Source organism: Austrofundulus limnaeus, unplaced genomic scaffold, assembly GCF_001266775.1.
Source record: "Austrofundulus limnaeus strain Quisiro unplaced genomic scaffold, Austrofundulus_limnaeus-1.0 Scaffold14, whole genome shotgun sequence".
NCBI lineage: Eukaryota > Metazoa > Chordata > Actinopteri > Cyprinodontiformes > Rivulidae > Austrofundulus > Austrofundulus limnaeus.
Window position 1 is genome coordinate 223,458 of NW_013952416.1, and position 11,574 is coordinate 235,031.

Consider the following 11,574-nt stretch of genomic DNA (forward strand, 5'->3'; position numbering starts at 1 on the left):
TGTGTGTGTGTGTGTGTGTGTGTGTGTGTGTGTGTGTGTGTGTGTGTGTGTGTGTGTTTTAAGATGAAATCCACCCCTTCACTGTGTGAACATTTCTCCTGCAGATCCTTAAAGGACAAGAAAGGAGAGATTATTTCAGTCTAACCTCCTTGGGGAAAGAACTGAGAATAGATGGACTTGAACGTCTCCTCGTCAACCAGTCCACTGGGACACTCCTGCGCAAGACAAAAGAAACAGATGAAGATAAAAAAAACAGTTTTGTTTCTTTRCAGAAAAATAAATAGTTGTGATGATCCAGGCAGCAGCTGGACCTACGTTCTTGAAGCCTCGGTACAGAGACTGCAGCTCCTTCCTGGTGAACTTGGTCTGAGCCTGCAGCTGGTCCAGCCCCTCCGGCTGGTGACGCACCGTGGACAGCTCCAGATCACTGTCGCTGCTGTCTGCGGGACGAAGAGGCAGAGAGAGGAGAGGGATGGACGGACGGACGGGAAGAGGGGGACGAAAGGAGAGACAGAAGTGATGTCGGGAGTGAAAGATGGAGAGAAAAAGGGGAGGGAGGACGAGGCGGACATTGAGTGAATGCAGGCAGATATTTGTGCGAGTGTGTGTGTGTGTGAGTGTGTGTGTGTGTGTGGGGGGGGTGACATATTTATGGGTTTACATATTTAACAAGAGGGAAAACATGCAATTTATGAGAAATAATAAATTTGTTGGGGATTTAGACCAGGGTGTAAAAAAAAGGACTTTTTTTAGTAAGAAAATATCTAAATAAACACTGCAAAACTTATACATTTTTAAAGAAATCAAAAGGAGTTTGTTGGGTTTTTTTTTACAATCCCAGTTCCAAAAAGTTGTGTAAAATGTAAATGAAAAAATGCAACAATTTGCAAATCTTATGAGCCCATACTTAATTTACATTAAAACACAGTGAACAAGTCAAATGTTGAAACCAATAAAATGTGTTATTATTAAAAAAGAAAAAATAAGAATTTATTGGCAGCAGCACATCTAAAAAAAAGGTTGGAACTACAAGAACAAGACTCTAAAAGTACTTCCACACAGTTCTCCATGCCATCAATTAACTTTTTAAAGCTCTATATGTGAACACCGTCTTTTCTTAAAGCAAGGTGCAATTTCTTGGCTTCATTATGTTTCATTGAAGTTATAAGATTTGCAAATCAGCGCATTTAATATTTATTTACATACAGAACATCCTAGAATTAGGTTTGTACATAAAGGACAAATATTGCAGCATTATTAATCTCCTGTTCAAACATGCCAAGAGAAAACTGCATAAATTGGAATTTTTTTTATAAAATAAATAAATAAAAAAGTTGGGAGGTTTTAGCTCAGGTCATCTGGTTTCTGCTGCTCCATACTCACCATCTTTAGACAAAGAGAACAGAGGAGGTGGTGTGGTGTTGACACCAAGATGGTTTGAGAGAGAGTAAATGGAGAACAGTGAGAGAGAGACAGTAAGGAGGAGGAGAAGAAGGAAAAAAAGAACAAAAGCAAACAAGTCAAGTCGGGTCCAAAAGAGTCCAGTTCAAACCTCCAGCAGAGCAGTGGAACAAACCCAAAGTGTGAAACATTAACCAGAATCAACAGAACTGGAACTGAAGGTTCTCTCACCTCACATCCCTTCAGCTCGTTTAGCTTCGTTTAGTTTGATGAAAACTGATTAACTTTGACCTCCTTTGACAAGAATCTGTCTGTGTTACAAGTTTGACTTTATTTTTTAATAAAAAATATTTTCCAGTGAAGAGAATACTTTGTTAGTCTTAGAGATTTACCACAGCTGATCTATTAAGGCACACAGAAAAAAATGCATCTTTTTTGTGATTTTTCTTCTTTTCGTATTATAGTTTTGTGACTAAAGGTCTAAAAATCTTGCTGAATTTGCCTGAAAGCAAACCAGATTGATGCCAAACAATATATTCACGCACAACCAAACCCAAAGTCTACATTTGTGGAATAATTTCAATATTTTAAATAATGTTTCTGCCATCTATGATGTGAACACTGCACTGAATGTTTTGGTTTTGCATGATTTTCTTCTGTTGCTGCTCAGTTTTAGAAAATTCTGTAAGTAATTGTACAATTTACTCAGCTCAAACGTTAAAGTGAATCAGAAAGCCTCATGTGAGTGTTAGTTAGTGAAACATGCAGCAGTTTCCATCTTAACACWTAGCATATAAAGCAACAACTCACAACATCTCAGGACATGAAAGAAAAGCGAGTCCAAATCATAAACTAAATTATAATCCTACATTTTGAGGCAAGAACTGAAGCCATGCAGCTGAGCTGTAAAAAACTTCCATTGGAAATTACTTTGGGAGGACTAGAGGGAGAGAAGTTACAAAACAGGACAATTCTTCTCACATCAAATGTTTATTTTTGAAAAAAAAAAAAAACAGAAAAATGTACCTTTTCTAACATGAAAAGATGTTGCAGATTTAAAAAGGCATGTTTTATTGTGGTTGTTGATATTTAGAACTAATTTAGGCCTATTTAAAATCCAACGAAGTGTGAGAAAATAATTATTTTAAGCTTTTTTTGCAATTAAAATGGTCATGATCTGGTTACTAAGCTAAACTTGTGTTTCCATCACACAGCCTCTGAAACTAGTTTGAACATTACTTTACGACTCAGAAATCACTCAGGACTTCCTCATGCTGATAAAATTCTGTCTCTATCAGTCATCAAGTGGATTTAAGTGACCTCTTCCTCCTCCAAAAACAAACATCTTTTTTTCATTCTTGCACAATCTTTTATATCATATTTTTATTAGTAGTAGTATCATTGCTAGTTAGTGGTAATTTYGTTCTTGTGTGCATTGTCTAGTATGTAAACTAGTGTGTGAACCTCTGTATTGATGCTGCTGTGACACCTGAATTTCCCCTCGGTGGGACAATAAAGGTTATTTCTATTTCTATTCTATTCTCCACCTGCTCGCCCCAGACCCATGCTGTCTCACCGGTCTCAGTGATGTCGATCAGGCCCAGCAGGTGCATCAGCTTGAGGAACATGATCACCAGGCAGACGATGCCGACCGTCTGGAGACCCTCTGTTTCCCACCTAACACTCATCTTCCTCTCAGATTTAGTTTAGCTCCATGCTGAGCTTCAGTCTTTTCATTCCATCTTCATCTCTCCGTCCTCATCTGTCTGATGGTGTCACTCACTTTTCACTCTCTTTCTGGCACTTTTTTTTCTTTCCCTATTCTGTTACTCTATTTAGCCCTCCCCTCCAGCCTTTTTAATTGAGACGTTCCCCATGCGCTCTTTTCTGCTCCCAGTATTTATTTCCACACGCCGCATGTTTAATCTTTTTTGGATTTTTGATTCTTCCCAATCAGTCAAACAGCTTTTAAAACTGTTTCTGTTTCTCATCTCATTTTCAGTCAGTTAGCCTGCAAACTCCAGAGGTAAAACAGATACATTACTTCACCAAAGTTTATTCAAATAACTGAATAACAAACATGATGTCACTCATTATTATAACTTTAGGGAAAATATGCAAAAATATTGATTATGCATGAAGGGTTTAACAAAAAAAAAATCTATTTATCTTGAAGGAACCAGAGGGGTGACAAACGTTAAAGGTTAACAGGTCCTGAATCTCATTTCCTCACTCGGAGCGGTGATCCAGTTTCTAATTGTTCCTGTTTCCCTCGAGGTCTGAAGCACTAACCTGATGAGCTCCCACAGGCCTTGTGACAATTGTTCAGAACTCCTCTGGATGTTTGGCTCCATCCAGTGGAGAAATAAACATTTACATTTTTCAGAAGGTCCCAACATTTTCAGAAAAACCTTCCTCCCTAACTCTCTTTAAATAGCATCATTAAAATATCCTGCACACAAATCAATTAGTGTTAAAAACTCAGCAGGTATTTGTAGACGATCTGTAAATAATACTCAAACATCTCCAAAGACGAGGCTTTCTCTGAAATTGATATCGTCTCAAAATAGAGCTGGACAAAACCCAGAACCCAGGATCGACGGTGAGGCTGAAACTATCAAACCGCAGCAGTTTGGATCTTTGGATCACCTAAATAGACTTCAACTACAAACTCACACAGAAACAAATGAATGTGTGAGCATTATTGTTAAATCCATACATTCTAAGTGYTGATATGATAAATAATTTAAGAAATAAACCTGTGGTTTGACAAAAGGCCTCTGATTTATTACTGAGGTCAAATATTTCAAAGCGGTAACAAAAAAATAAAACTTGCTCAACTTATTTTGTGCAAGAGAACAATTTAAAAGCCATCAGAGCACAAACATCTTTTCTGAGGAACAATTTTTGCTTGTATTTTTAGCAAAAAATGATAGAAATAATCAAAATTACTAAAATATTCGACCAACCAGGAACTGAGACGAAGGAGTTGATGAAAGCTGCTGAAGCTCTTAGTTTTTATTCCTTTAAGCAAGTAAAAGTAATGTTGCAAAAAACAAATTCTTCCTCATAACTAACTGATTATTTAGTATTTGGGAGCTTTTACCAAAATAAATGCCATTTAAAATCAATCAATCAATCAATCAATCAATCAATCAATCAATCAATCAATCAATCAATCAATCAATCAATCAATCAATCAATCAATCAATCAATCAACCAACCATTGCATTTACTTTAAACTAAGAAGAAAAGCACAAATTCAGATAAACTGAAAATTTCTACAGTAAAGGTACACAAGTCATTGATGACATGTTCAACAGAAAGAAACTGAATTAATTTAATTTCAGTTTTAGGTTAAACACATCAAGTTTCATTTGTTTTGCTTATTGAACTTTTATGCAATTTAAGGAAGTTATGAGAATTGTTTTTAATTTGGGAGAGATTTTCAGATGTTTTTTAATTGACTGATGAAATATTTGGCAGCTTGGTTAATAAAGAAATATACAAAGAAAATGATTATATTAGAGCTCATCAGAGGCAGTTAAACATAAAAAGCTGTTCCTTCAGACTTTCAAGGTAAGAGAAGAGTTGTTTAATGAATGAGTGGATGGATGAAGGGCGTAATGGATGGTTGCTCTTTCTCTGTTTCTGTTCTGTTCAGGGTCACATGAGGGGGAGGCGGTGGGGTGTGGGGAAGTCCATTCATCCAGTCTTGGAAAGAGAGAGAGACGGGGAAGACCCTGGACAGGTTGTCTGTCCATCACAGAGCTAACATGAGACAACTAAAAATAAGCAAATATTCAAAAATATGCGTGTTTGGACTGTGAGAGGAAACGAGAGCGTCTCAAACTTTATCTCAAGCTCTTCCTGGGATACACAATCCCTCCAGCATGCTCTGGGTCTGCCCTGGGGGGTCTCTTCCATTTGGGACTTCCATTGAAAACCTCCAAACATGTTTAGTTGTTTCCCTGCTCTTCAGTAAGTCTTCAAGTTCTTTTAAGTCTGAAGCTTGACAATCACAGGTGTGCCAAAGCAGGGAAACAACTAAAACATGCAGGATAGGGGTTCTTGAAGACCAGGAATGATGAGAACCACTGGCTTAAACCACCTCGATGGACTCCTTTTGATGCRGAGGAGCAGCAGCTCCCCCCGTATTGACTGAGCTCCTCCCCCTGGCTGAGCTTGGCCCTCCTATGAAGAAAACTCTTGTCAGCTGCTTGATCCTGACCAGGATCTTCTTCTTTTTATGATCCACACTCAAAAAAAGGTGAGGGTTTGGAATTTACTGAATCAAAATGTAATCTAAACTAATGGGCTCTTCCCGAACTTTAAAAATCAAAAAGAAAAAATAAGTAGGTCCTCTGGATGGGTTCTTGTTTAGTGAAACGTTTCGCCTCTCCTCCAAGAGACTTCTTCAGTCTGATGAGTTTCAGGTGAACTCAGCCTTATAAGCACTGCCTCCACATGGACAAACAGGTTAGTCACATGCAAAATCAGACTGAAGAAGTCTCTTGGAGGAGAGACGAAACGTTTCACTAAACAAGAACCCATCCAGAGGACCTACTGATTTTTTCTTTGTGATTTTTTTCTACCTGGATTACTGAGATGCATCAGGACTTCCTGGACTTTAGTTTTTCTCTCCATGGGTTTTCTCTGGGTACGCCAGTTTCCTCCCAAAGACCAAAATCATGGTTGTTTGTCTCCATGTGTCCCTGTGATGGACTGACCACCTGTCCAAGGTGGACATGAGCACCAGTGACCCGCCGCAACCCTAAAAAGAAGACGCGGGGAAAAGATGCTGGCTGGATGCATGAAATGGATAAAGGTGATCAAGGAGCTATTGATGATTAATTAGTCCCTCTGGGACAGGATGATGAGGAGAGCTGAAGTGGCTGGAACGATGACGAAGCAACACGGTGAGAACATTTGGGAGGCTGCGAGTGGACGGTCAGTGTCCTTCAGGGTCCTGGAGGAGTACTCCGGGTTCCATATTTAGGTGGCCTCGGGAAAAAAAAAAGCCTGTTCGATACTGCATGTATAATTGATGTGAAGTAATGCTAAACCGGGGTGTATGCCCAGCCACATGGGAGGATGAKGAGGAGGAGAAGCGGCGAGGAGCTACTGAAGGAACTGGAGAGATTGAAAGGCGTGATAAATTATGAAAAGGACATTACGGGTGTTTTTGTTGAATTTATTACTTTATGAAGGCAGGCCATATGAGAAGCACTAATGTGCCGACTGGAGCCTTCCGGCTGTAATCGTCTTGGCACGCTGACTGCAGGGCACTCCGACTCTCTGGCCTTTAGCCTAAAACTCTAATCAAAGGCAGCTACATCATGCAAAGTATCTGATTTCTCCCAAATGCACACGGCCAGCCCAGGCTTGGTGAGACAGGAAAACAATGAAACAATCCATTAACCTATTTTCTTTCAATCTGATGTTGAGAGCACATCGATTTAGAGAAAAATGTTTATTAATATATAAAAAAACATTCAACTGAGCTACATTACAGCTATGATGTTTTCAATATTGAACTGTAAGACATGGAAATGCACAAATGATAGCATTCAACAAGTTTTACCTGCATGCTTTCTTTACTATAATCATTAAACCTGCTGAACTGATCAAGTTTAAAATAAATCAAACACTCACAAAAAAAGAGCTTAAATATTTATGTCCAGGTTCCAGAATCAGCTGAATGTTTGCAGCCATAATGTCCCATAAAACAATATATTTTAACTGAGCTGCTTGTTAATGAGCCACAATACCTGGTTGTGAAAGTAACTTTAACTGCTGTGCATTGATAATTTAGATAATTGTAATGATATTTTATAAAAAGACAAATTAATGAACAATGAAATGTGKCCTAAACACGTTCAAAATTTAAAAATGGTCTTTTTTACAAACTCAGTTATTTTGTTCTGTGAGGATTTGTTGAATCTACTTTTACTTGCTGAAGAACAAAAAAGTTTGRTAAGTGGGTCGATATTTTCCAAAGAAGTTAGAAAAATGCTGATTGCTTAAACATTTTTAAGGTCATCTTTTCATTTTTATCTTAAAAATACTTTGAAAATTACCATTAGAATTGATGATGTGTTTACTTTAGTACAAAGAAAACTTTAAATGGATAAAAGTACAAATTATTTAACAAAGGTTGTGTTTAATTTTGTGAATTGGGCGATAAAAGGTCTCAAGAGTCATTTTGACCTGAGGGCAGCAGGAGGGTTAATGTTGTAATAAAGTTTGCTTCTAATAAAAACACTTTTATTTGTGAGTTATTATAAAATTATGTACTATAACGTGGCTTTAATGTTATCCTTTGATGTTTACGAACTAAAGCTCCAGTTTGAAGAGGTCCAAGCTGCTTTCTGCTGCTTACCTTCAAAAGAAATGGGTTCCAGGATGCCAAACTGCTTGAGGACGGCCATGAAAAGGATGACRACCACGCCGATGGCGAACAGCTCCATGCCATGGATGCCCATGGTGTCAGGACAGAGGGAGACCCCCGCTCAGGGCCAAGACTAGACACAAAGTTCCGACAAACCGAGGCCAGGACCGACCCGAACCCCACCGGTCAATAGCAAAGCTCAGAMGCTTCTATTATCACTCCGGTTGAGTTTGTTCCCGGGCCCACAACAACAGAAGCAGTTAAATGGACGGAGTCTGCTTTAATGTCAGCACTGATCTGGAAAGTATTTGGACACAAATGGAAAACTTTCCCCCGTAAAGCTGCGAGGAGAAACAGGAGCTCCATTTATCAGAGTGCATTAAAACGAGGCGTTCAGGGTCACTTTTCAGACTTTCAAGTTCCTGCTCAGCCTCCTAATCCACATCGCTCCTCACGCCATAATTCACCAGAACAAAACACATTTCAGAGGGATCTGAAAATGTACGGAGCATCAGCGTCCATTTTTACGATTTCACCCTCATTAACTGGAAGGAGACTGAGTGAATGAAAGAGCATCTGACTCCAGCACCAGTCCTCTCATCCTGGATGCAAACAAACATACAGTTATTAATAAATYAGCCCATTAAAAGCATCATCAGCAATTCATAAGACCTCACATCTGAAACTAGAAACCCTCTGCGAACATGTGCTGGAGGCATCAAGTCTTCAGTCCAAATCAAACAGTCTGATCGGGCTTCTTTACTCATCTAAACCATCCAAACAACCACGTCTGCCGCCAGGTTTCCTTCTCAACGAGCCGTAATCCTCAGCAAGAGCTTCCAGATTCAGCTTCACGGTTAAGTTCAGGCCAAACGCAGATATGGAAACTCTGGAGACGAAGCACTTAATGGTGTCCAGTCCAGGCAGGGAAGTCCTGAGAAACTGAGAGGTGCAGCGAGGATAAAACCTCCTCTTCCTCACCCCCTCTATCTCTCCCTCTCTCTCTCTCTGCAGTTTCCTGAACAGATCTGTTGCTGCTTCCAGATTCAACTTCTCGTTTGACTCAGTCAGTCAGCATCCTGCTGGAAACTTCAGCACATCCTGTTTGTCTCGTTGTCTTTGTTTACTCTGCCACTCCTGTCCTTCTTAACCTTCAGTCCATCTAATCTGCATCATCCTCTTCCTCATCTCAGTCATAACTTTCTGCAGACTTTCTCCTCAGACTGTCTCTTCTTTCAGCATCTACCTCAGTGTCTCCTTAGAAAATCAAATGATAAAATAAAGTCTGTCAGTCTCAATAAAACAGCTTCTGCTGATAGTTTTGTGTTTTATTCTGTTTTATTTTCTTGTAGAACTTTTGATACCATCTAGTTTTTGTTGCACTTTTCTCTAGTTGTCCTGCAGTTTGTGGATTGTTTATGAATTTTCACATTTAAAAATGACCTTTTTAGTTTATTTTTTGGTGTATTTTTCAGTATTTATTTACATATCTCACTATTCTTACTACATTTAATACCTTCACGCTGCAGACACTCGTCAATAAACTGCTTTTAAATAATAAAACCTTTGCTTAAAAAACTTTTACACCAAAAAAAAAACTTTTTTCACTAATTTTTCAGAATACGTTGAGTTCATTACATTTAGTATTAGTCTTTGAAATAATCACTGGCTCTGTTGTTTTAGCAAAATCTTCGACACTTTAGTTCTGCTTTTTGAAACTTTTAGCTCTATTTTAGCTTCTGACTAGACCCGTGATACTTTTAGCTTCTCGTTCTCCACTTTTAGCAAGTCTTCTGTTGTCTTAGTTTAATTTTTGCTTCTTTTAGCTTCTGCTTTTATTTTGACACTTTTATCTTTAGTGTAGCCATTTACTAGGTTTTTAGCAAGTCTTTTGATGCTTTTAACTGGCATTTTTTTTCTTTTAGCTCAAATTTTGATACTTTTGGTGTAAGTATTCTGCTTCTTTTAGCTTTAGCTCAGATCCTTCAGCACACATTTATCTGGTTCAGCTAATGATTATTATTTAACTTATTTAACTCAAACAGTGAATTTCACTGGAGTACCAGTAGAGGAATCCYGAGTGGCACTGGTGGTAATTGTATCAGTTTGAGATTTGTGAACCATCCCTCTCAGGTTCTCACTGAAAACACACCAACTTCCACACCTGACATCTGATGGATTCAGGAAATAGAAAACAAACGACAGTCTAATTAGCGACTGATTGTTTCTCTGCTGACCCTCACGCTCGCTTTGATTTAGACTCTCTTTACTCAAACATTTTTTTGACAAATCCACTAAGTAACGATCCACGAAACTTCCAGACAGATTCCTGTAATAATAATAATAATAATAATAAATGCCTCTCCTCCGATTGTGTATGCATGTCTTACATTTTTCTTTTTTGCCGTTTACAGACATGATACGGTTATAAAAACCACAGATGGAGCGTGGACGAAAACACACTGTAGATCCAGTTACAGGCACCGTGCCCATTATTTCAAATGCACTACTGGATTATATTACTGGTTTTCTGAAACAAAGACCACCTGGACAAATATTACCRAGYGTGTGTTTGTGAACATGTGTGTGTGTTTGTGAACATGTGTGTGTGTKTKTGWRMAYRTGTGTGTGTKTKTGWRMATRTGTGTGTGTTTAGGTCAAAAGAGGATAAATGATGACTCTGCACTTCCTGGTGCATCAGCACACAGCGTGTCGGTATAGGTGTGTGTTTATAACTGACCTGCCTGGAGATGGGAAGAAGAGATCAATACTCCTGTAGTGATGAAGATGAGGAGTTCCCTCACTCTTCTAATTTAGCTTCATGGAAACACTGAAGCCAAATATTAAAAACATCACAAATCTATGAGTGACACTGATTCAATTCATGTGTCAAGCAATTTTGAACAATTAAATGTTCTTTTCTGTATGCTGATGCTTGAGTTTGCGTGTATGTGTGTGTGTGTGCGTGTGTGTGCTGGGCCATTAGACCACATTAGAGCAGGTTTTTAAAAGGTAGACCTGGTCCTGCCTGCTGACACAACAGTCCGTAAATAGAGAAAGAGGATCCAGATGGTTTCCTAGCAGTCAGGCACATCACAGAGATGAAAGACTGGCTGAAATTATTTTTTTTTTAATCTGCTGAACGTTCAAACGTCTGTTAAATGGTGATTAATGCTGCAGAAATCTCATCAGCGTTGAGGAATCAAAGTTATCTGCTGATGTAAGCAGCCGTTTTAACAAAGCGGTGCTTTACAGACTTACAAAACCAGGACTGAGGTAAATATTTATTACCCATTTAAATAATATATCACTYAATCTGGTTGAAGCTGAAATTGCACTGGTGAAAATTAAAAGTTATTTCAAGAACRGTTTGTGAACTAATGATCTGGTGATGATAACCAGAGTGCAGACCTAAGCCTGGAGGTGGGACTGGGACCTGACCCGGGCCTACCTGAGCGATGGTACCTGGCTGCACTGTGAGAGAGGCAGCTGGGCCGGGAGAGGCGCCTCCGGGCCTCCACAGAGAGAGCCGCCATCATCGCTCCCATCCTGCAGCTGAACAACCCGGCAAGAAATCCCCCAAAAATAAAAATAAATCCAACTGGATGAACTCTGAGGGCCCCAAAACGCTCAGATCAAGAGTCTGAAAGCTCAAATAAATCTTGGCTGTTGGCAAAACCTTCAAATCTGAATCTGGAGCAGTGACAAAGAGCTGTGACTGTGGAGAAAGGGACAGGTGTGTGTGTGTGTGTGTGTGTGTGTGTGTGTGTGTGTGTGTGTGT

General features: G+C 39.1%; 1 protein-coding gene across 5 annotated transcripts in view; it reads right to left on the reverse strand.

The window, feature by feature from the left end:
• The window catches only part of kcnip3b (Kv channel interacting protein 3b, calsenilin), a 34,423-nt gene that overhangs the window by 5,678 nt on the left and 17,171 nt on the right, over positions 1–11,574 (reverse strand). For 2 of the 5 annotated variants that reach the window (XM_014002580.1, XM_014002582.1), the window contains 3 exons: positions 9,157–9,159; positions 316–440; positions 146–215 (listed from right to left, as the gene is read on the reverse strand). In XM_014002580.1, coding sequence (XP_013858034.1) covers positions 146–215; positions 316–440; positions 9,157–9,159 — 198 coding nt within the window. Of the gene's footprint in view, positions 1–145; positions 216–315; positions 441–1,383; positions 1,387–2,977; positions 4,109–7,783; positions 9,127–9,156; positions 9,160–11,574 lie in introns of those variants that run through there. The other 3 variants (XM_014002584.1, XM_014002583.1, XM_014002581.1) reach the window with 3 other exon arrangements.